The following is a 25,340-nucleotide window of genomic DNA, read 5'->3' as shown; positions in this document are numbered from 1 at the left end:
ACTTTGAAATCCTTACCGCTGACACTCCGAAACCCCTGCACCAGCGTCCCGTCTGATTTCCCCAAATCCTGCACCTCCAGCGAGTCCAGCTTCTGGTAAACCTTCCTCATGTAAGGATGTGGTTTAGCATGGTGGCTTGCTGACACTTTGTTGATATGCAGCATTTCCAGAATAGCTTTGTCGAGCTCCTGCTCATCCTCGGCGTTTCTCTGCTGATCCATCAACAACAAGCCCGTTACAGAGCACAGCAGGAGGAAACCCAGCGCCACATCCGAAACCTCCAAACGTGTTCGTCCAGCCATTCTCACTTTCATTGTTTCCACCTTTATATCAGATATCAGCACTTCTGCTGCGCTGCTGCAGACAGTCCACCCGGCAGCATAACAGTGTGTGCAGGAACCCCAGGAGCTGTCAGAGCTTAGTGAACCTGAGGAATGCTACTTCCCCTCGAAAATACCTTCACATGGAGTTTAATGAAGCACAGTGCTGCACTCTCTGAACAACCAACCACTGGGCCGATGCACTGGAAACCATGGCCATGTGACTCACCCCACATACTCTCCATTAATCAGTCTTGATACATTTATGCAGAAATACATGCAATGAAAGCATCTTTATGAATATGTGGCTGCTTTAGAAGAGAGTTTATTAGTTCACACAGCTCTATAACCTTACAGATCAAACATCAGTCTCTACTCCCCTGATGATGGTAAGAAGGCAGGACTGCATTGTAACAGAAGAGGCCTCCAGCTTGTGGGAGCACACCTGGACTGCTACATGGACCCACGTTCCCCTTCAGTGTTTACACCTCACTGCTTAAGTGGCTGAAGTGGTGGTTGTTGGCTGTCGTGGTGTCTTGTTTGACATCCCTTTACAGCATCAAGTTTGGGACGGTGCCTCTAGATTAGCTCAGCCTCTTGAAAGCTGGGCTCAAACTTCAAGCAGATCCTCAGCTTCCCTGGGAAGTGCTGGAGAGGAGGATCCATCAGCTATGTGATCCTTGGAAACAAAACACCAGCTGCTTTTCCTGCTGGAGTTGTGTGGCTTTGCATGTATGATATTATACAACTGGAACATGGTGCTGCCCCCTGCAGGTAAGCAGCAGCTACTATCCAGGTCATGTATTACCCAGAGGCACTTCTTTCCATTAGTGCCCTGTGAAGCCTTTAATCTGTGCTTTCGTTCAGTAATTACAAACTACTACACACTGGCTGTCAGAGTGTTTCCACTCTGGCTGCAAGAGGAGGAAGGCGTCTCTACTTGTCTCTCGGGGGCGGAGTTTGTTACCCAGAAAGGAGCCAGATTCTTTCAATGAGGCAGTTGAAGGGAGAAGGAAGGAAGTGCCAGCTGTTCAGGTAAGAACATGTTTAAGTGGTGATCTTTGTTGGAGGACCTTGTGCTGTTGTCTTGCACGTCTTCTTCATCTCTTTTTGTTCTTGTGTGTTTTTTAGCTTCATACATCTGTCTTCATGTGTGCATGCTATTGTGCTGACATTCACCTTAAATCTGAGGACTGCACTGAGCTTGAATACAGCAGGATACGTGCTCCATATAAAACTTATTAAAACTTGTAATTATTACTAACTGTGCATTTAAGGAGGATGATGAGCTTCAGACAACAAAAACATGGTCGTGCTGTGTCCTGCATGATGTTCAGCTGTGCACAGATTCATCACTCTGAGCTCCTCTTTCTTCCTTCACTTATATGCAGTCTCTTGGACATTTTGCTGTACTCTACTCAATGGCAGTGACATGTTAGCAGCCTGTGATTTCAACAGCGTTACCTTTTTCCCCTCGTGGCTTTAAAAAGCGCTGGCTGCTGAAGGTCCCGTCATTATGTCGATGAGACGATGAGACGAAGGAATGGAGCAGTTACACATCAGCGTTGTGTGCTGGGCTTGGAAAAGAAACGAGGGAGGTCCTCATCTTATTTAAGGGAGGGATTATGAAATGCTGTTTGACCTTAAGAATATTTTATGACCTTATCGGAGACGCACCACATGTCAGCTTGTTGTGTGTCCCCCACCAGCATCCCACAGGATCACCACAGCCTGTGGTTCAGGAGTGGACAGCAGACAGAACATGTCTTGCTGATGTATTGTGTAAGGACTGTAACACAAGAGCCAAAACAGGAAGAGGATCAACCCAAAGTGCTGCAGGCAGCGTAACATTTGGACCTTTCCCAGGACTCCTGCCTCCACACTGATGCACATCAGGCACAGAGACATCCAGCTCTGTGAGAGTTCGACACACAGACATCAGCATCATGCAGTGCCATGTAGTCCTGGACAGTTATCTGACCTGCCATGCTTTGTTTGTCCGCTCCATCTCATCCACAACACTGATGCTGAGTGATGAGCTCTGGCTGTCCAAAGGTGTTGGATAAGGTCCGTGTCCAGACTCTGTCCAGGCTGGTTCTGTAGTTTCATTATAGAGACTCTGTGCATCCACACAGAGCAAACTGCTGTCATCACGCTCCATTAGCTACTGTACCCGAACACACAGTATCTGTCTGCAGGTACAGATGTGTGCTGCATATTTACAGCTGTGTACTTGACATGCAAACACATCTTGTAGCGGCTGTCGTCGTTTTGAAAAACATATAGAGCACAGCAGCATTTTTCCACTCCAGCACCTTTGACCTGAGCTGTGTCTGAGGAAGTCTGATCGCACGACTGCAGCCAACAAATACATCTTTTAAAAATAAACAAAAGTTCTGAACAACAGCTGTTATATACTCTGCAAAGCATTGTTCAAACTAAATGAAAACTGGGAGCTCAAAGCATGTCAGTCAGTTTGTGAAGCTCATCAATAGTTATTGTGTGCACCAGATTATAAATCGTTATGAGAGGAATTCATTACATCAGTGTGGTGAATAAAACCACAGAGAGAAGATCTCTGACCGACAGCCAGGAATGACAGAGGGGCGCACTGCATCTCTAATAACAATCAATTTAACTTTATTTACACAGCGCCACGTCACAACACAGTCGCCTCAAGGTGCTTTATATTGTAAGGTAATAATACATACAGAGAAAACCCAACAATCATGTGACCCCCTGTGAGCAAGACCTTTGGCGACAGTGGGAAGGAAAAACTCCCTTTGAACAGGAAGAAACCTCCAGCAGGCTCAGGAGGATACTTGGGTTTCACTGAAGTTTCAGAATAAAGGACCATCATTTACTCAACTGCTCTGTGTTGTTATACATCTGATCAGCATCATTGGAAATCTATGCTGACTGTACATGGAGCATATTTACACAGGAGGACAGAAAGCACACACTGTAACTTCACACGCTTTTGCAAAACAAATGTTTCATTTTTACCTGGACCAGCGCACTTTGGGGAGCTTTTTCACTTAAATGCGTAGTACTACATCGAGAGGTTGAGGATGAACAATCAGAAAAGCTTTCTTGAGACACACTAAAGCTCTGACCAGTGGAAATCCAGTTTTCCCACACAGCTCCCACACATGCGGGACAAGCTGCAGCATGTTCTCTGCACAGAGGGTGATTATAAGGTGCTTCGTGTGTGAGGTCTGGGACAGCTGTCCTACCTGAGGAACACGCTGAAAGAATGTGGAGGGTTGAGATCAGCTTTCAGATACTGAACAGCTCTGATCTGCATCCTCAGCCTGATCGACAGTCAGACAGGACTAAGCTGTTTTGATTACTGTGGAAAAGTAACGGCTCCAGAAATGAGACGGTCTGTGTAAGCTGAAGTGGGCAGCATGTGAAAACGTTTAAAGCATCCTGTAGGAATTTATTTAGCAGTTGGGTTAATGAAGCCTTTCCCACTGGAGCTGTCCTAAAGAAGTTTGGCAGGAGCAGGCGTATGTGTCCCAAACATGTCTGGAGCTGTCTCGTTGCTGTTCCCTCACTTATAATTACCAAAACCACAAACAGCTTTGTGTCGCTGGTTTCAGAAAGCGCCGGTGTGTTTACTCCAGCTTCATGCTCTTTGTTTCTGGTGCCACTGATGGAGCTACAAAGGAGTGACAGAGATAACATTCATACTGAAACATGTCCAAGGTGAAAGCTTCTATTACACCTGTTTCATTTGGAGCTGCTTGTTTGGTTTGACATGTTCATTTAGACCCAATAGTGTAAGTTTATATCAGCATCATGTTTCCAATCGTTTTCATTTGTAGAGCACATAATTACTCAGTGCAACACACTGGGTGGGTGGGGGGTCTTTCTCGCAGTCTTATTCAGGATGTGTGACCAGCAGCTTGGGGGAAATGATTATTTGAACCCTTTATAAATTAGAAAGAAATGAACAATCACTCATTTGCATCTTTAGTTTTAATGGAGAGAACATCACCCACAAATCCAAAAACACGTCATATAAAAGTTCCAATGATTTGCAGGCTGTGATTGGCTCCATTACAGATACTCCTGATGTCCACCCAGCAGCTGGAGAAAGCACATCTGTCCACAGAATGATGGTGTTTTCCCCCCCAGCCTCTCCACCACCATGGACCTGACCAAAGACTGGTCAAAGGATGTCAGGGTTGTAGATCTTGTTGGAAAGGTGACAACTGTTGGTGCAGTCATTCAGAAACAGAAGAAATGTAAATGAACCATTAATCACTCTGGTCTGGAGCTCCTGGGAACATCTGGCCTCATGGGGTGTGGATGATCATCAGAAAGATCCTCACTGAAAGAGCTTGATGCTCTGGAGGCGTCTGGGACCAGAGTCCCCAGGAACAGCACTGATAACACATAAAGGCAAACGTTTCCATCATCAGTGGCTGATGCCGGGTTTGGGAATCAAACTGTCTTGAAGCAACTCGCTGGAGACTGCAAATATTTTGGTGACTAGCTAGCCATTATATGCTCACAGCATCATGAGTGTCATCATATCCTGTTCACTTTATTTCCCATTACCATCCCACCTACACTCTGATGGTGCCACAGAGGTCAGGGGTCATACTGACACTCTTCATGTATGAAATGCTTTGAACTGAAATCTTTTCACTTCCTTTGCAGTTCCTGACTCATCCTCCCGCCTGGCACAAGCTCAAAGCCAGGAAGCTGAATCAGCATGCAGCCAGAGTAAAGTCCAGCAGGGATCCTTTCATTGGCTGAAGAGTTGAACTGAAGCGTTTTCCTGAAGGTGATCGTGCTCTTGTTTGCTGCAGGCCTGAAGGATCCTCGAGACGTTGGCTTGTGACTGACAGCAATGGGTTCAGCTGTTCGACTCCTGGCCTGGATGTGCCTTCCTCTGCTTTTGGTTGAAATAACCTGTGCATTGCATGGTTCCCTTGTAAAAGTCAACAAGGGGTTAAAAGTGAAACGAGGCCAATCGGCCTACCTTCATGTGGAGGACTTGCAGTTCCACATTCCCCATCAGAAGGATTCGTGCAAGTTGGAGGTGGTAGTGAATGAGCCCATAACTCAGCGAGTAGGAAAACTGGTGCCTCAGGTAATAAAAGCAAAGCTGTTATTGGACGTCATGTTTCACACTAAACTTCTTATTGACCACTGAACACCCAGTTGTAGTATTTCACGTCAAAAGTGGATTTGATCCATTAGTATTTCTTTTAATTGTATAAAACAGTAATTATGACATGATGAGTGACGGAGCAGCTACTTAAAGCACATCGTGCGCTGTCCGTGTTGTGTGCTGCTCAATAACATTCAATATTTAGTATTTACTGTTACTTACACCTGTGCAGGTTGTTGCTCTCATCTCTGTGTTGTTCTCTTTGTTCTTCTTTTAACAGGTGATCCAACAGGTTTTCTCAGTGTTCTCTTACTGTCCCCTCTGTTTCTCTTCCTCCCTTTCTCTGTGATTGTCCAATTTGTAATAATTTAAAATAAAGTAAATAAATAAACAATAATAATATAGCATTGCCATATTGTTCCTATTGAAAAAATAAATCTTTCCTGGTTGCCAAAGTATAGAAGAGAAAAAACTGAATGGACAATGTTTTGATGTTATTCAGGTGTTGTTCAGACTACCAGAGGCTGATCTCTGTTGATCTCAGACAAGTTTCACCTCCAACCGCTCAGTGTGGTTTTCTTACACTGCAAATGTCCAGTTATAGGTCAGGTCTTAGAAAACCCACGTTTCTATTTATTTTCTGTTTAATTAGAGATATATACTCTTTTGCCTTTGTTGAATAGTGTAAAGTTAGACAGGACACTGTGGGGAAGTAGAGGGGGAAGACCCACAGCAGTGATCTGCAGCTCAGACATGTGACATGTAGTCGCCGTGACGCTGAGCTAAAGCAGCACCCAGGAAACATTTCTGAAAAGAGCCAAAAATGCTGCAAATAAACTTACTGTGAAAAACTTGAGCTGTATGATGAAACATGTTTGTTCAGTGACGATGGCTTTGACTCGTTGTGCTTGGTGATTTTCACCTCACAGGTGTTTGATTGTGATTATCTGGCTGATGAAGTAAAGTACGTCCACAACGGCTGCCCATTGTTGACAGAAGACACTGTCAAGCTTCGCCTGTACAGGTAAACATCTGCTGAAGTCCTTCATGCAGGCTTTTAAAGAGACTGTATATTTCACACATGAAGAAAAACATTTTTGAATCATTTCCTTTTTACAAGACTCTTTACTGGAACACAGTTTGTTATTTATCTGTGAAGGTCAATGTCTGTTTTTCTTTGACATCAGATTCACAGAGACAGAGACATACATGGAGGTATTTGCCATCCATGTAGAAATTATGGAACCTGAGTGCACCATCATTAGGTTGGGGCCAAAATCCCTGGAGGTTCCCGAGTTCTACAGCCTCTCGAATGCTGTGGATGGAAATGTGGTCTCCTTCCACTATGAAAGCAGGTCAAGCTTGGATTGTAGCATCCATCTGAATAGTCACGACACCCATCTGCCAACCCACGGTCAGCTGGTCACAGGGGAACCAGAGAAAGCCACAAGGAGAGGGGATGAGCCGGAGACTTTCATCCATTTGCGTCAGCAGCTGGGTAATCCATGACACTGGTTGAATATTAGATCCTAAAATCAAAATAAAATAACAAGGAAAAGTCATTTTTATGCTTCACTGAGAGCAGCTAGCAGTGCACGAGGCATTTCATGGACGCCCAGCCTTCATGTTCTTGTGAATACATCTAAAACATGAAGTGAACATTGACCTGGACTCCAGGATGACCTGATCAGATGTTGGTGTGACTGAAGCTCACAGAATGTCGAACACACTGAATTATGTAAATGCAAAGTCATCTTCACTGTGATGTCAAATCAGTTTCAGATATACCAATTTGGAGCACCGTCACGCAATAACAATATTTTCATTATATTTACCTTTGGCATGGCAACTACTTGAGGTGTCACACTGAATATAACCAAAATCCAGATGGTGATGTTATGGTTTGGTCATGGTTACGTGCCGTGTCATCATGTAGACAACAAAGCCAGAGCAACGTGTCGATCTGAAGACTGCCTGAAGGGTCTGAAGCTGGTGAAGCTCACCAAAGTTTCCTGTGAGGACTTCCTGGTGATGGGGCTGAGGTATCAACATACAGACCCTCCATCTCCACATGTGGATTACATTGCAGTCAGACTGGATCTGAAGGACACCAGGAGTGGCAGCATATATCAGGTAATTATACACTTTATATGTACTTTAAGTTTCCATGAATTACACATTTGATACAAAATTCTTCTCCTGGTGTGTTTTAAGTCTGAACAGGCCTGGATCCCAGTGCAGATCACTGGTGCAATGCCCAACCAGCCTCCTACACCAGCCTACATGTCCACGTTTGTTCTGGAAGTCGATCAGTTCATCCTTACTCCGCTGTCCACTGCTACACTGGATGCTGACGACGAAGAAACTCCCAAACAGCTTTTAGTGTTTAACATCACGACACCTCCTCAGGACGGCTTTATCACACATCTGTCTGACCACACTCGCCCAGTCTCCTCCTTCACGTGGCTTGATCTCAATGACATGCTCATTGGATATCAGCCTGCTAACTTCTCTCATAACCAACGCAGGAATTATGAGGTCAGCACATCCAGCTTTACTGTTCTTTTTTCATGCATTATGTCTTTGTGTCCTGGTGTGTAAAGCTTCTGTTTAATTACAGGTGGAGTTTGAAGTTCATGACTTTTATTTTGAGAAGAGCCCACCACTTACTGTTCACATGTCTGTAAGGACTGCAGACACAAACGCTCCCAGGGTGTCCTGGAACATGGGTACGTCATCACTGTCACATGACCTGAGCATTCTGGTTGGTTAGAACTAAAAATATAGACTGTCAGGTTATTGTTTTGGTGTTCAAGAAAACAAAGTGATGTTTGTAATTTGCTGTAAACATATAGAAAGACATTTCATCTTTCCATCTTTGGTGCTGCTGGTGTCCTCCAGAATGACCAGTTACGTGAATTTTAACCATTAACACTTTGGTTTGTAGGTCTCAGCCTGTTAGAGGGTCAGTCCCGTCCAATAACGTGGGAACAGCTTCAGATTGTGGACAACGACAACCTGGATGCCGTTCGTATCATAACTGTGGACGGCCTGCAGCATGGACGGCTAACAGTCAGAGGTGCTAACACAATTTATTTATATGGCGCCAAATCACAACAACAGTCACCTCAAGGAGCTTTACACTGTAAGATAAAGACCCTACAATAATAGAGAGAAAACAGAGAAAACTCAACCATGAACAAACGTTTTGATACCAGTGGGAGGGAAAAACAGGAAGAACCAGGCTCAGGGAGGGGCGGGGCCATCTGCTGCGACGGGTTGGGGCTGAGGTGAGGAAGACGGGACAAAGACACGCTGTGGAAGAGAGCCAGAGATTAATAATAACTAACAATTAAATACAGAGATTTGTATAAACACACAGATTGTGAAAAACAGCTGCAGTGCAGTACCTGTAATACCTACAGCATGTTCTAATCGCTCTAATAGGATATTATGGTCGACAGTATCGAACGCTGCACTGAGGTCTAGCAGGACAAGCAAAGAGATGAGTCCACTGTCAGAGGCCATAAGAAGGTCATTTGTAACCTTCACTAAAGCTGTTTCTGTGCTGAGCTCTGAAACCTGACTGAAACTCTTCAGAATCAGAATCAGAATCAGAAAGGGGTTTATTGCCAAATGTTGAGCAGGTTTACAACATTAGGAAATTGCTGCGGTGCTTCAGTGCAAACATAGTGTCATAAATAGCACTTAAATAGACATGAAAAAATAAAAGTAGGGATAAGAATTCAAAGTGCTACGTAGAAAGATATGTGCATGAGCTATACATGAGATATATACATGAGAATAAGAATTAAGAGTGCTACGTTGAAAGATATATACATGAGTGCAGGTGGTGATCAGTGCCAATCATGGAATGATGCAGTGAACAGTAAACCATTCCTCTGCAGACGATCAGAAACAGACTTATTTCCATGACAGAAAGTGTTGCAATGCTAACAAACGAATGGTGTCATTGTGTAGTCGCAGCTGAATCTAAATGAGAGACCTGTTCACATTTCATATGAGCCTTTGAGCTCCTCCATCACTTAAGCCGGAGAAAGTTGGTGTTCAAAAATTGTTTGATGTCATCTTTTTGTCCATTTTGTTGAAAAAATGAAATTATGGAAACATTGTTGCATTTCTTGCTTAGTCTGTCTGGAGCTGTCTGTGGGAACAGTGTTATCACCCAGCCAGTGGTTTGACCCCCACAGTGGGATCTGTCCCGTGCACAGTTTCACACGTCACCATTTGGTCATATTTGCACTGACGTCTTGGTTCGGATGCTGCCTGTATCTGTATCTGTTTGACTGTAATTGTTTGATATGATTCCAGGTGGAAAGGGCTTCATGTTTACTGTCAATGACATAAAAGGGGGAGTGGTCTGCTATCACCATGACGACAGTGACTCCACCAAAGACTTCATAATCTTTCGCATCACTGACGGTCATCATCAGACCCGGCACAAGTTCCCCATCAAGATCCTCCCCAAGGATGACACGCCTCCTTTTCTTATCACCAACATGCTGCTGGAGGTCCCTGAGGGCCACACAGCTCTGCTGAGAGGCTCCATCCTTCAGGCCTCTGACATGGACTCCAGTGATGACTACATCCTCTTTAACATTACCCGCCCCCCTCAGTCAGGAGAGGTTATGAAAATTCCTGGACCAGGGAAAACAGGTCGGAAAATTAATCATGTGTTTATACTTGTATCGTACCGAGCGTCTCTTTGTGTTCTAACCACGTCGTATCGTACGTACTGGTTTTAATCCAGGTTACCCTGTCAGCCACTTTTTGCAGAAGGACCTGTCTCAGTCAAAGGTTTACTATCGTCATCTTGGACATGAGGTGTCCGATGATTGGTTTGAGGTGGTACTGTCTGATTTCCATGACCCACCCAACCTATCAGAGGCTCAGGTGTGTAGCACTGTCTCACCGTAAAGATACTGTAATTTAGTTTGGATGAGGATGTACTATTGAGCGAAGCACCAGGCTGCTCTGACACAGCTCAGTCACATTTATCTGTATTCCCCAAATACTAAATACTCCTCATTCTTAAGCTAACCTTTAAATGTAGCAGCAGAGAGCTTCACATCTATGGATACGTTTTTAAACGGCTCTTGGCTAAACAGGTGAACACAGTGAAATCTCGTTTCCTTGTAAAGTTCATGAAAAAAGAAGCTGAAACTCTTCCCTTTGTCTTTGATTTCACATGATGTCCAGGAACACAGCCCAGAGTGCCCCACACAACGTGCACTGGCAGCACATGGGGCGCATACATAACCTATCTCGTCAGATTCTTTGTTGTTTATTTGCTTGTTTGTTTGGAGGTGGTGATGGTGCACGTGGAGCCGGTTCCCAACAAACCTCCTAAAGAGGTTCCAGGTTCCAGTCGGAGTCTTGTGCTCAAAGAAACGGACGTAGTCCACATCACACGGCAGCAGCTCCACTTTGTAGACCAGCAGTCAGCTGACAGAGAGCTCACGTTTACTGTGACTACTCCACCTTTTTACGCTCGTCCCCACAGGTGAGTCGCCTCAGCTTCACAAACCTGCTGTGGGGAAATGTTCGGTCTGAATTTTTGCTGTCTTTGTGTTGTCGTCTTACTGAGCAGCAATCCGGACGCGGGGAGGCTGTTTCTGGTCGACAGCATACCCAAATTTACCAAAGACGCCAACGCGCCAATGCTGAGGGTCTTCACTCAGGTAAACCTTTATTTCTTAGTCAGGTAGATGTTGTAAGCACATATGTGGTCTGGCTCAAAACTCTGGTTCCTTCCTGTTTTCAGCATGCAGTAAACTTCATGAAAGTAGCCTACATGCCTCCTATCATGGACATCGGCCCGCACCCCCAGCAAATCCAGTTTGTTCTCTCTGTAACCAACCATCGAGGTAAAACAGTCACTGGGATCTGCTTTAACATCACTGTAGAGCCGGTGGACAACCAGCCGCCACAGGTGGAAAAGAAAATGATCACATTCGTATCTTTTATCACATGCAGCAATGTGAATGCATAAAATAAACGTGATTACATTCTCCTTCAGGTTGTTTCCAAGCCTCTGACCGTAGATGAGGGAGGGGAGTGCAGGCTTGGCCCTGAACACTTGCTGCTGTCGGATGAAGACTCTTCAGAAGAAGCTCTGCGGGTGGAGCTGCAGAGGGAACCCCAGCATGGGACTCTGCATCTCAGTGGCCTCCTGATGAAACCAGGGCAAAGCTTCACTCTGCAAGATCTGCAAAGCCACAACGTTCGGTCAGACGATCTTAGTTCTGTTTGCCGCTGACGATTTAAAATGCTTTGCATGTCTCTTGCATGTATAGGAACGATTGGGATTACGTCTTCCTACACTGCGTTCTGGATCTTGCACATATAATCTTCTTTTACAGCCGATCACCTCTGTCTGCAGTTTTTCATTTGCACTGCCAGCTTTTGCAGAAACTGTTTATTCCTTTCTCAGGATCATGCAGTCATGTGCTTGTCTTAATGGAGCATCCATGCAGCATCCCAGTATCTGGAGTTTCCAATTTTATCTTGCTACCATAGAAACATCTAAAGTAACCTGGTGTAGCTGCTGCTGGATAGTGACAACAGGAGCCTCTGTGAGCACAAGGTGTCCTTTTAAGGTGCTGGTGCTCAGGACTCTGCATGATTAATGAAATGTTCCATCATTTCCTCAACAAACACAATCAATACAAACCAGGCTTATTGTATAATAGCAGTATTTGTACTTGCTGTTGACTCATTGGTTCATTTTTAGGATCTTAAATTGTCTTCGCTTCTGTTTTTACTGTTGTTCTTCCTCAGTCACCGTCCTCTTCACCCTCTCTGTAGGTGATTACTTTAAACATCTGATTCCATGTTAAGATGACACATCCATGTCATATCTGTGTTCATCTGTCATGTAGGTACAGTCATGACAGCTCAGAAACTACACAGGACAACATTGAATTCACTGCAACAGACGGGACCAGCTCAGTCATTTTTGTCTTGCAAGTGATGGTAATTAAAGAAATGCCCAACATCCAACAGAAAACAGAGAATTTGCACTTGCTTCACCCTCTTTGTCCATTTCCAGGTGAAGCCCATCAATGATGAGGTCCCAGTAGTCGGTGCAGGTTTGAAAGCAGGTCTCAGCTGTGCAGAGGGGCAGGAAGTAGTCCTCACCGCAGAGTACATCTATGCCACTGATAGAGACAGCGACAACAGCAGCCTGTCCTTCCTAATTGTGCAGCAGCCGCATCACGGTGTGGTGCTGAGAGAAGGTGCAGCGGTGGATCGCTTCATCCAGGCAGACATCACTGCAGGGATCGTCACATATAAACACACAGGTGCAAACAGAGAAAGAGTCGTATACCTATTATAGATATATGCAAGTCATTAGTGTGATGGCTGATGCTGTTGGATGGATGGTAACAGTAACATCAGGAATTTCATGTGACTGATGGTCTTAGAAGCATATTTTAAGACCAGTTTCTCTCATTGAACGCTTGGTAACATCAACGTTTTCTGTGATTGGATATGACCTGGTCTCATTCTGCTCCTTTTAGAAACCACAGTCATGGGTAACAAACATGTAACCTCAGGATGTGCCTGTCAGCCATCGGTACTCACAGTCTGGAAATTTCAGTAGCACACATGTCACCTCGTGTCATCCGGTTCACCTGCCTCTCAAACACTGTCATAATGATGTAAGGCCCCGACAAAAGCCGGGACGCTGAATAAGACACAAGTAAAATATTGCAATGATATGTAAATCAGACAAACACACATTTATTTCAAATATATGAAACACATTGAAAATATGAGAAATGTATTTAATTCAATGAAAGAAATGAATCTTTCCTTGTAGCAGCAGTTGATGCACGTCTGGAGACCCGGTGCTGAACTCTTGTTGTTCTCATGTCGAGGACAGTCCAGAGCTCTTCTTTGTCATGTTTGTTTCAGCATTGATCAGAGCTGGTTTTGGTCTCGTCTTTGGATCACAAATTTCTTCAGATTTTCAAAATCTTTTGACGACATCCTCCTGAGACCCAGACTGTTAGTTTATGTTCCCTGTCTGTGTCTTTTGACCTATGTGAGCTACCTGCTAAAACAATGATGTTTCACGTGGCCTCCAAAGAGGCAGAAATCACAAAAAAGTTCACCTGAAAGAGACTTTTTCCTTTCTCAGAAGGATATTATGCAGATGATGGTGGTGAGGAGGACCCGACGTGCAGACACTCAGAGGCGGAAAGTAAACTTAGATTTATTGTTAGTATTAAATCCGGTTCTTTGTATTCTTTACGGCAAAGACAGACACGGCTCAAAGTGGCAAAACTGAGAACACAAACAAACTAAGCAGACAGAACACACAGTGTGGACATCACAACACTGAGGAAAACACAGGGCTTAAATACACAGCAAATCAGGGCTAACGAGACAGGGGAAGCAAAACCTGATACAATAACCTGAGACACAGAAAGTAAAACAGGAAACATAACGGAGATGCGGACTTGACAAGGGGATACAGCAGAAAGCAGAAACCAAAAGGCCAGAAAAGATCAGTAATATCAAAATCAACATGAATAATGTAAAAACTCTGGGTGGCATCCCCAGGTCTGCTCACATCAGGGGCTATTACAATAAACAGGAAGCATGCAGACTGAGACGTGGACACAGAACAGGAAACCAGAAACTATCACTAACAAAGAATAATCCAAAGAGTCTCAGTGGAAGCAGAAAATACTGCGTCACCCTCGACTGATTCCCGTCTGTGGTCTCCCACCAAGCTGTCAAATTATCAGTTCACATGATATAAATGTTACTGAGGTGTGACAGAGACGCAGCTGCTTCTCTAAAGGTTCTTATCACGTTTGTGGTTTTAGAAGTAGAGATCGGACTCGCTCCTCGCCATGACACCGTCACCTTTGTCATTTCTGACGGAGAGACGGAGACGCTGGCTTTATGCTGCAGTGGAGGGAGTCCTGTCAGGACCAGCAGCACCGCTCACCTGAGGCAGACGCTACCCGTGTACGACCTGCAGATCACCGTGTTTCCTGTTGACAGCCAACCACCTACGCTAGAAACACGTGAGCGTCTCACCTTTAGTCACTCGGGGAAAAAGCAAAATGTACTTTGTTGATATCGACGCCCTGTTTGCTTGTTTGTAGCAGACATCTTTAAAGTGAATGAAGGTGGGACGGCCCCCATTACTGCGGCTCACCTGAAAGCCTCCGATGTGGACACAGTGCTGGACGAGCTGGTCATCAGCCTGACCTCCCCGCCTCAGTTTGGCTACATTGAAAATGTCCTCCCCAGTCCTGGATTTGAGAAAAGCAACACAGGAGTGAGCACAGGTGAGCATCTCGCTGTACGTGACCACAGAGTCAATATTTGATGTTTATTTCAACCTCTTTCTCTCAGCTTCTTTTTCATACAAGGACATCACTGAGGGTCATGTCAACTATGTGCAGTCCAGACATCAGAGGGTGGAGCCAACAGCTGACCACCTGATGCTCTGTGTATCAGACGGCAAACACAGCTCCGCCCACGTCTCTTTCTACATCATTATAAACCCCACAAATGATGAAGTGCCAGAGCTGGTGGCTCACAACATCACGGTAAGTTTTTATCAACTCTTATTGATCATAGTACTCATGACTGTTCGTTGAACATGGTCATTACGTCCGTTTATGTAAAGGTACACGAAGGACAAATGAAGCGGCTAGACTCGTCTGTCTTGCATGCGACGGATCTGGACATCCCCAAGAACGTGTTGCTCTTTAGCGTGGCCACACCCCCTCGACACGGCAGCATCGTTGCCCACAGCAGTGGAGAGCGAGAGAAACGAGAGGCCCAGCGTCAGCTTCCTGTGGTTGCCTTTACTGTGGAGGATCTTATAAATGGTATTGTTTACATGTTAAAGCTTCAGTTATGACTGAAATAGTTTACAAATGTTTTAAATTACTACAGATGATCCAAACAAGCCATATCTAACCAGCTGCACATCAACATGTTGTCTTCTGTTGTGCATTCAAACAAACAATAACAGTTTTATTAGTTTGCCTTGATGCAGCGATGAGTGGAGAGTAAATAGGAATATTAATATAGGCCAAGTTACAAAAAGATCCAAGACTTGAAAATCTGGAACCTTTAAATCAGAACAAAAGTTAAAACTACATGAAAGATATTTAAATAAACTCATGTTACCGAATACAAACCCCACTAATGTGCACATTTGATCAAAAATGAATAATTTAAATAAATGAACTGAGTCAAAACAACGTGCTCGTCACTGTCCAACAGCTGTGGGTGTGGTGTACGTGCACGACGACTCTGAGAGTGTGGAGGATAGTTTCACCATCCAGCTGACTGACGGACGGCACCACGTCCTGAAACAGGTGACAGTTAAAGTGCTGCAGGTGAACGACGAGAAGCCCCAGCTTACCAGGTTGGACCAACATTTCCCCGTTTAAAGTCGGTGCAGCATCGATTGTGCAAAATAAAGTGAACGTTGTACCGATCTTGTGTCCTTCAGGAACGCCGGCCTAGACGTGGATCCAGGTGAAAGCAGACTGATATCCAGCGCGTCACTGTTCGCACAGGACCGTGATACCCCTCCTTCAGAGCTCATGTACATGTTTGAAAGTGTTCCAACCCAAGGACTGCTTCAGCTTAAAGTTAGTGCAGTATCATTTTATTATATATAAAATATATCAGTTTGTTTGGTGGAAGAAGAGATTAAATGTTACATTTATACACAATAAGTCTGAAGCAACTTAAACATCGAGAGCCTCTGATGTGCAGCACGTTTTAATTTAACAGAGCTGCTTTTGTCTCTGAGACACAAACGATGGTGATGTTAAAAGTCTGCAGCACTTATTATACTGCTGTAAATCACAAGGATAAGGGCACCTGGGATGTTGTTCTCCTTGCCAACTCTGTTTTTGCACTTTTATTCTTTTCCTTTAAGTCCATGTTGTTTCTTTACATCTGCATCTTAAGACTCAAGGGTGACCGACCATTACTCCCTTACCAAGGAATTTGCTGTGTTCCTAACTATGTCTCATCTGATCTCAGGAGAATCAGGGCTGGGTCACACTGGCTGCTGGGAAGAACTGCACCCAAGAAATGGTCGACATGAACCTTCTACGTTATGTAAACACAGGCCGTCGGGCTGCTCAAAGTCAGGATTTCTTTGTCTTCCATTTGCTGGATGGAGAGAATCAGTCACCCTCACAGCACTTCCAGATCTCCATCAAAGACCTAGACAAAGGTATCGCAGCTTCATTTAACTTGTGTAGGTTCTTGATCAATGACGAACGTTCATCCTGCTCAGTGTCGGTAAGCAGAAGTCATACCAACTATAATATTTTAAAACACTGATGTGGGAGATAAGAGTCAGCAAGTCTACTGACAACTGGAAAGATCTGAGAGACACAGACTGAATCCTTTTGAACAAATAACAAAAATGTTCTAAAATAGCAGGAATCTTGGAATATTCTAGTCAACTACACACACACACACACACACACACACACACACACACACACACACACACACACACACACACACACACACACACACACACACACTTTATGTGCTGGACACACCCTACACCTGGGGTCTTGCCTGGTGTGATGGACCCCAGCCTCTATGGATCTTGTACTCAGAGCTTGTTCTTGTGCTGCCGTGATTAGTGCCTCTGTGCTTGCTTCAGTCCAGCTTTGTCCAGCCACTGGGATCCAAACACAGGACAGAGGGGGCAAAGAGAAACACGAGGGCCAAGGAAGCCAAACCCAGGAACCATAGAAATAAATCACAAATGAATTGAAAACGCTGGGTCGAAATGACCCAGACCTGTGACAGTCTATATGTCAGCATCTCCTCCTTTGGCCAGCTTATTATGCCAGCAGGGTATGTGGTCACGGGCAGGGCGTAGGTGTTGATAGCCTGTGCAGAACAGCAGTGGGGACAGAGCTTCTCCCTGGTACAACACTTGATGGTTTCACATTCCCACTGAGTTCCTGATGAAGCCTCTGAGGGTCCTGTTGATCTTGTAGAGCTTTGGGATCCCAGGATCCAGGTGTGAGTCATAGACTTTATTTCAGTCAAATCAGCAGTGCACAGGCTGGTCAGGCTGCTCAGTCTACCAGTAACAGGGGTTTCACTCCTCAGGTATTCTTGCCCCTTTCTGTGCCCCACTCATGTGCCTGTTCATCTTAGCCGCTATGATGCCTGACAGGAGCTTCCACCTGGTGCTGAGGCAGGTTATCGGCCAATAGGATGTCTGCCACGGTGATGGTTACGGGACCCTGCATAGGAAGGTTGCTGTGGTCTGCTATTAGATCCATTAGCCACTGAGCATTGCTGTTGTGTCTTCTCCTGTTTGCTCTTCCGGTATTGCTCTGTCTCCAGGCTTGGTGTTCTCATCTTCCTCCCCTGCCACTGAGGTTATACCATGGATGGATGTTTCCTTGGAGTGTAGCTGGTTTATTCTCCTGCCTTCTATCTCTCTGGTATACCTCTTCAAATGGCAGACTTCAATGTCTCGATGCTGGCAGCTTGCTGTGCTTCTTAGGCACCCCTTTCTTCATCACACCTTTTAGTAGTTGGCTAACGTCCCTCCGTGCTACCTTCACCTTAGCTGATGGCCTGTAGTCTCCATGGAGGACACTGCTCCTTGTTGCTGTTCATCTTGCAGCCAAGCATCACCGTGGTCTCTGCTGCTGGTGTAGATCAGCTGGTTGGTTTCAGTGATGGTCACAGCAGGGATTGTAAGTGATGCTGCATTCATATCGTCTAGTAAACCTGCTGAGAGTACTTGATGTAGTCTTGGTGACCGGCAACGATACCTAATACACCCATAGCATACAGCCACCTAATCTCAGTCCAACAAAACAATATTTTAGTCATTGATGTAATAAATGCAAATCTGAAGAGAGGAAGTGTCTGCAGTGAAGTCACACCGTGTACTTTGTCTTTTTAGGAAACATCGTCATCTTTGTGAAACCAGCGAACGTCAGCCGTGGAGATCGCATCGTTCTCACCACCCATGTGCTGCAGGCCACAGATGGCACAGACCAGCCAGAGGAGCTTCTGTACGTCATCACCAGCCCACCTGCTCATGGACACATAGAGTACATGAAACATCCTGGCATCATCATTTCTACCTTCAGCCAGATGGACATAGCAGCCAACCTGGTGGCTTATGTTCACGATAACAGAGCCAGCACGCCCAAAGAAACTTTCCAGTGAGTCTGAAACGCTGTCTGAGATCAAGGAAAGCTCTTTCAAACGATGCTTCGTATTTAACTTTGACCTGCAGCTTTTCTTAATGAGACAGACCTTTCAAGATCCCATTTCAGTGGGATTCACTCAGTTATTGGTTGTTAGACTAATAACCCAAACTGGTGGAGAATCAAACAGCACATGGGTCACCTCCACCCCCACCCTTAAACCTGGTTCTGTTGGAGGTTTCTTCCTGCTAAAAGGGAGTTTTTCCTTCTCACTGTTGCCAAAGCACTTGCTCATAGGGGCTCATATGATTGTTGGTGTTTCCACTGCTTTCACTATATTATTGTAGGGTCTTGGCGTTACAATATAAAGCTCCCCGAGGGAACTGTTATTGTGATTAGGCACCATATAAATAATCTTACATTGATTTGAGCTGAATCGAATTAAACTGTCTGGTGAAAGCTAACCTCAAAAGTAAATTAGCGACTGATGTACTGTAGTCATCACTTTGATCACATTACACCTAACACCCAGTCCTTTGCATTTCTTTTGACAGGTTTATTGTGAGCAATGGTAAAACTAGCGTAAATGGCAGCTTTGAGATCGGGGTGGAAACGGTGGATCGTATCTTACCATCTCTGTCCTCCAACAAAGTCCTCACGGTGCCCCAGGGATCGTCCATTATCCTGGGTCCAGACTACCTGTCTCTGTCAGACCCCGACACTCCTCCCAGCACCCTGACATTTGTCCTTTCACAGCCTCCACAGTATGGCAGACTAGTTTTAGCTGGTGAACCACTGAGCACAGGCTCTAATTTCACCCAGAGAGACATAGAGGAGCTGGAGGTGGCATATCAACATGACGGGGGGCCGTCACAGATAGACCGATTCTCCTTCACTGGCTCAGACAGCACTAATCGAGGGTTCCTGCTGGATGGGCAGTTACACAGAGAGCCTGTTTTCTTCATATTTCAGGTAGGTTATAAGGGCTGGCTTTACCTGTGACAGATACTGTGGTTGTGCCATAATTGTGTTGGAAACATGTGCACTAGTTAAGGCAAACAAACACTGGTTAGCTGTTTTATCCACACAGTGCTAAACCACTTTTGTGGTCATTATTGAAAGCTGTGCACAGAAGGAGAGGGACATGGAAACTGCACAGTAGAAATGTACTAACGCTGTGCCATCTCTAGTACAACATCAAGCTGTGTGTAATTTCAGATCAGGCCTTTGGATAAGTCGCCTCCTGAGGTTGTGAAAGTGCTTCCCCTTTGGAAAGCAGAGCCTTTAGCTGATGGCCGATACGGCATCTTCCTGTCATCCCAAGAACTGAAGGCTCGAGACAGCAACAGCAGAGAAGAAGAGCTCATATTCTGCATAGTTCGTCCACCACACTTTGGTTTCCTAGAAAACATTACCACAGGTAAGGACGATGTTTACACTTTAACTTTGAACCAGAAACCTGTAGCCTCATCCTTCTTACTTTGTGCAGGGGGTTTTGTGCCACAGCGCTTCTTGCAGATGGAGCTAAAGAAGAGATCTATTGTGTACATCATCAGTCTGGACACGGAGTCTGTCTCAGACAGCCTGGAGTTCACAGTGTCCGACCTGCTGGGGAACACAGGGCCTCGTCACCTGTAAGAACAATACTTTAAATAAACAGTGCAGAGTTTGTCCTGTATTAACTTCGTTCTTTGCAGACTCGAGTTCAGGTGGTCCAGGGTGGAGCTGCTGCAGACCGAGACGTCAGCCTGTGAGGAGCAGGGAACGATCTCACTGGACATCGTTCGTCGGGGGAATTTGGCCGTATCGTCATATATTTCTGTCAAGGTTTGCACGTCATTTGGTTACTGAAACTGAGGCGTAGTTATGATTTCTCTTATTCTAACAATGGTTAACTAAGACATGTTATACGTATAGTTTCCACTATGAGGTGACTGTTGTTGTGAACTGGCTCTACACAAATATGACTGAGGTGAAAAGAGATTTGTGATAACTCAGCTACAGGACATTTAGCTTGTATGCAGATTGATGAACATGTGGTTCTGTGACTTGTGTCTTTATTTAGGTAAATGAGGTCACTGCAACAGCTGGAAAGGACTTCCTCACAAACCCATCTGCACTCGTCCAGTTTGATCCAGGTATGTGTTTGATAATAGAGACAGGAGGTCTGTCTGTCTGCAGGGTCAGGCCAAAAGTCCCCGTTTATGGAGCAGAGTTTGAGTCCAGGCAATGAAAGAAGGTCATTAAAGTTCAGTGAGGATCTGTGTCAGTGTCTTTCACACTGGAAGTTTGATGATAAGTGGCTGGAGGCAGCAGGTTCTCTCTGTGCATGTGTGGGCTACCTCCGGATATACCGTCTTTCACCCACAGTCTAAAGACGAGCTTGGATCCAGTCACGTGAAAAGAACCAGTTAAACAAACATGAAAAACAAGAAATATAAATACTGAAAACTGAAAACACAGAAGTGGAAGATGAGTCACGCTAATCGTCCAAAGAAAAGGACAAACCTCAGGTCCCTACAGACACACCCTGATGATGACGTTCTTCTAATTGTGTTGTGACTGAATTTCTTATTATTACAGCAACAGCTTAGTGTGACGTGTTAACGGTCCTCCTCAGAGTTTTGAATGAAAGCCTCGTAGAGAAGCGGTTCCCAGTAGTTTCATGTTCCTCTGGCTGCCTGTTTGTTCCCCTTATTAGTTCCACTTGTGCTACAATCAGCTGATTTCAGTTTATGTGCTGGAGGAAGAAAACAGTGACGCAGTTTGTGGATTGTGTTAAAGCATAATGCAGATGTTTCCTCTTTCCTGGATGCACTTTAACATCGTGCGTTCATCCTTTTGAGCAATAAAACAAATAAAATGTCTGTAACAATGTTTCTAAATCCTTCACACAAAACAGTTTAGGAAGCTTAGGAAGTGCAGCTTCTACACTCAGTCCCTGGTTACGTTTTCTACTGTGAATGAATGATTAAATGTCTCTGTGTAAACACTGTGATGGACTGCTGACCTGTGCGCGCACACACACACACAAACACTGTGTGTAGGAGTGTCAAAGCGAAGGTGGCAAACTGAGATTATCCAAGATCACCTCGAGGAGGCTGACGAGACTTTTGAAGTGCTGCTGGTCTCTCCTGAAAGCACAGTCATTGGCAGCACCAACAAAGCTACGCTCACCATCAGAGACTCAGCAGGAGGTAAAAATGATTATTTTGCCACACATGATGGCATTTGAGGATAGACTTATCTTACCCCCGAACTAAAACCACAGGGCAGTGCAGGCTAGACCAGAATCAGGAGGCTCCTGTTCTTGGAGGACAGGAGATTCAGGCCAACACGTACCCTCAGCATGGATCCATACACCTCGAGAAACTTCCTCTTGGGACAGACTCGATCATCTGGACCCGTGGAGACAGCATCTCCAGGCCAGGAGTCCCCAAAAAGAAACTCAGAGTCAGAGGCAATGCAAAGTCAGTAAGTACATCCTGTAAGCTCTGCTGTTTGAATGTATTATATATGAAATCGCTGCAGTTGAATCTTTCTGCAGTGGCGCGTGGGTAAACTGCTGCTCTGGGTTTTTCTTTCAGATTGCACCGTCATCAGTTTTTCACAATGGAACAGACACCGTTTACACAGTAGGTAGCACTCCCCACTCCTACCAATGAGACTTCTGAAAGTTTTCACTTCTATTGCTTCTTCAATTTCAGTATCACGGCATCATCCAAATGCAAGTAGAAGACGACACCTCACCATCCAGGAAGGGCAGAAAGGCAAACATCCAGGTGGTTAGCAGGGGGGCACAACAGCATCGGTCCCACCCTCACAGAAACATCTTAAAACCTCAGAAAGCTGGCGTGGCGAAGGGACATGTGAGTACCAGCGGGTTTTCTTCCCCCTCGAACTCCATCAGCTCGGCTTTTAGGAACGCTGAATCGTTTTGTTTTGCTTGTATATCTGTTTAAAAGAAAAGGAAAGAATCTGCTCATGCTGCTGCAAATTCACACTTCAATCTCCACCAAGCACTTCAGCTGGAGAACAGCTGCTCACACTCACATGTTGTTACGGCCGCTGGACCTGAAAGCACACACAGAAGTGTAACACAGAGCGAGTCGTTTATTAGGCTGAATACACGAACGCAAAACAAGGCAAAGCAACTTTGAAAACATCCTGAAACTGGACGTAACATGAAGCGAGATGGACAGACGATGTGAAATACACAGGAGGGTAATGAGGGAAGTGGAAACGCTGGGGAAACACAGCTGACACAAACCTGACGCCACACAGGAAGCAAAACTAAACACACTGAACAGGGAAACACAAGACTTTCAAAATAAAAAAGGAAACCTGGAGAGACGACACCACGAGCTTGACAAACATGAAACACGCAGACAGTCTGTCATGAAACACATGACAGACTGGAGAGAAACATGAGAAGAGACAAGGGAGACACAAGCACAAACAGGAAAAGAAAACAAGGAAACATAGAAGAAACAAAATAGATTAAAACTCAACGAACCCCAAACTAAAAATAACACAACAAGGTAACATTATTCCAATGATAAGAAATCAAAAATCCAAAATAAACTCAAAATGCTGGGTCACAGACGCAGACATATATGCTCTATAAAGTCCAGGCAAGCTGCAGCACTGAGTCATGTAGAGCACAGTAGAGTTTACGTTCTTGTCGTTCAGGTGTGTGCACCTTTGGGGTAGCATGATGTGCTAGCAACACGGTGGTAGCTCTGTTGCTAGTGCACATACTGGACCTTCTGTTGCTCCACACACTGTGAAGTATGTTGCATATTATTGTGGAGCAGCACTATAATCTGTGTGAATGTTTGTGGGTCACAGACTACAGCTGGCAACCCCGTGCACAAACCCTGTGTGCCAGGACTTAGAGGCCTCCTTCATTTTCACCAAGCTACCAACGAGCTCTTTCACTGCAACGGTGTCTCCTGGAAAGCCTGGGCACCAACTGATCAGGTACTACAGCTTCACAACACCAACACAAGCCAAGCACATTAACCTGTGACAACACGTGGAAACTGAAAAGCTGCAGATCTAAAATCATCTTTCCTGTTGAATAGATGGTGAGTGCTCAGATGTGTCCTCAGGGCTCCACCTTTCATGGTGGTTATTGCTACACCCTCAGTACTGAACGCAAGCTGACATGGAGTGAAGCAAACAGGGCCTGCAGGGAAAGGTACAGTTGTGTGTTCCCACAAACACTTTGTGCATTACAAACACGATGAGCATGAGGCGCTTCTTTTTCTTCCTAACGGCAGGTTTAGAGGAACACTGGCCAGTGTTGCGTCTCAAGCTGACATGGACTGGCTGTGGGACTTTGGTGGAAGGAAGCCTTTCTGGATCGGTAGGTGTCGTGTTTTTACATGTGTGAGTAAATGTAATGGTGTCAATGGTGCCGGCTCCTCATTCGCTTGTAATGCATTCTAAATAAAAAATCACTCACTGTGTAAAAATGGACTTTCAGTTTAGATTAATATGTAAAGTTTAAAGTGCACTGGACACAAAGTAACTACAACCTCCACCTCATCTGACTGGAACATTCGTTAAGTTTAACGAAACATTTTTGTATCCAGTGCAAAGAATTCTAATGTGTTTAAAAAATATAATCATAGTATGTAAATAAGTTAGTAAAGTGAATTCAATACCAACAGCGTTGCTAGAACATTATTTTCTAACATCTGGTCCCCAAAGTGAAAGTATTGATTCGTTTTATTGAGGCAGAAGGTTTTGATTTTGCTCCCTGCCTGTTCTCTCCATCCTTACATGGATTCAATCCCGGTACTCCTGCTTTAGTCGTCCAGAGACGGGGTGCTGGTTTAGTTCAGTGGGCTGAGCGATCCACCGTGTGCAGCTGCTCACCCACCGAGCTAAACCCGACGCTGCACATCTGTATGTTGTGTTTGCAGGGAGCCGTATAGCCCAGGGCCAAAGCCCCACACGTTTCTGTCCGTGCATTTTTTATGCAGAATGTAACGAGCTCATCTTCTCTGTTGCGCCAGGTCTGAACGACAGGGAGGGCCGAGGACGCTGGGAGTGGGCCGGAGGCGAGCCGGTCGGCTACACCAACTGGAGAAAAATGCCTCTTCAGCCAAAAAAGAAAGAAAGCAGAAAGTGTGTTCTGGTTTGGAGGAGGGCAAAGTGGCAAATCAGGGAGTGTAAGACGAGCAGAGGTCATCGCTTTGTCTGCTCGGTTAAAATCTGAGTTCAGCACCGTCCAGTCCAGCGCGGTCCGGCAGCAGTGAGCTGTCACTGTGCGTGACAGAAATTCACAACCTGTTTACAATTAACACGTGAAAAGAGAGCTTGGTGTCCAAACACAGTTCATGTTGGACTCATATTTACAGTGCAAGTGTTGCAAGTGTTACAGTGAAGATGTCCTTGGGGCCTTAATCAGCTCCTCAGCCTCTGTTTGAACCACAGTTATTAAACATTCATGCGTTTTGTTCATAAGTATGTAAACGTGGGAAGATGAAGCTGAATCCGTTCATTTATTTTCCTTATTAAAAGACTGAATCATGTAAATGTGCTGATATTGTATTTGTGTGCAATTATAAGTGACAGCCAGCTGCTGCTGCATTATCGACTTTATTAAACACATATTAACAGAGTTAATGTTATTGCACCAATAAAAACAGGCTTTGTTTGTCACGA

The 25,340-nt window shown here is 45.0% G+C and overlaps 2 protein-coding genes across 2 annotated transcripts in view; one reads left to right on the top strand and one right to left on the bottom strand.

Moving 5' to 3' along the window:
• Positions 1 to 25,340, bottom strand: part of LOC113015885 (NACHT, LRR and PYD domains-containing protein 3-like) — a 525,401-nt gene that overhangs the window by 269,876 nt on the left and 230,185 nt on the right. The gene's annotated exons all lie outside the window — the stretch shown is intronic.
• frem1a (Fras1 related extracellular matrix 1a) lies at positions 978 to 25,340 on the top strand. Its single transcript, XM_026158194.1, has 38 exons — positions 978 to 1,094; positions 1,188 to 1,355; positions 4,992 to 5,427; positions 6,378 to 6,472; positions 6,636 to 6,946; positions 7,385 to 7,581; positions 7,663 to 7,986; positions 8,069 to 8,177; positions 8,396 to 8,527; positions 9,781 to 10,125; positions 10,220 to 10,362; positions 10,776 to 10,972; positions 11,060 to 11,150; positions 11,234 to 11,401; positions 11,489 to 11,697; positions 12,351 to 12,444; positions 12,521 to 12,773; positions 14,310 to 14,513; positions 14,595 to 14,780; positions 14,848 to 15,044; positions 15,125 to 15,329; positions 15,730 to 15,874; positions 15,962 to 16,103; positions 16,504 to 16,699; positions 18,413 to 18,677; positions 19,217 to 19,634; positions 19,881 to 20,082; positions 20,152 to 20,296; positions 20,360 to 20,489; positions 20,728 to 20,800; positions 21,710 to 21,859; positions 21,934 to 22,136; positions 22,250 to 22,297; positions 22,370 to 22,531; positions 23,514 to 23,645; positions 23,750 to 23,865; positions 23,948 to 24,033; positions 24,689 to 25,340. The coding sequence occupies exons 3-38, from the start codon at positions 5,185 to 5,187 to the stop codon at positions 24,889 to 24,891; spliced, it is 6,519 nt and encodes a 2,172-aa protein (XP_026013979.1). The 5' UTR covers positions 978 to 1,094; positions 1,188 to 1,355; positions 4,992 to 5,184; the 3' UTR covers positions 24,892 to 25,340.

The sequence above is a fragment of the Astatotilapia calliptera genome, chromosome 3 (assembly GCF_900246225.1).
Source record: "Astatotilapia calliptera chromosome 3, fAstCal1.2, whole genome shotgun sequence".
Taxonomy (NCBI): Eukaryota; Metazoa; Chordata; class Actinopteri; order Cichliformes; family Cichlidae; genus Astatotilapia; species Astatotilapia calliptera.
This window is presented reverse-complemented; position numbering and strand designations above follow the sequence as displayed.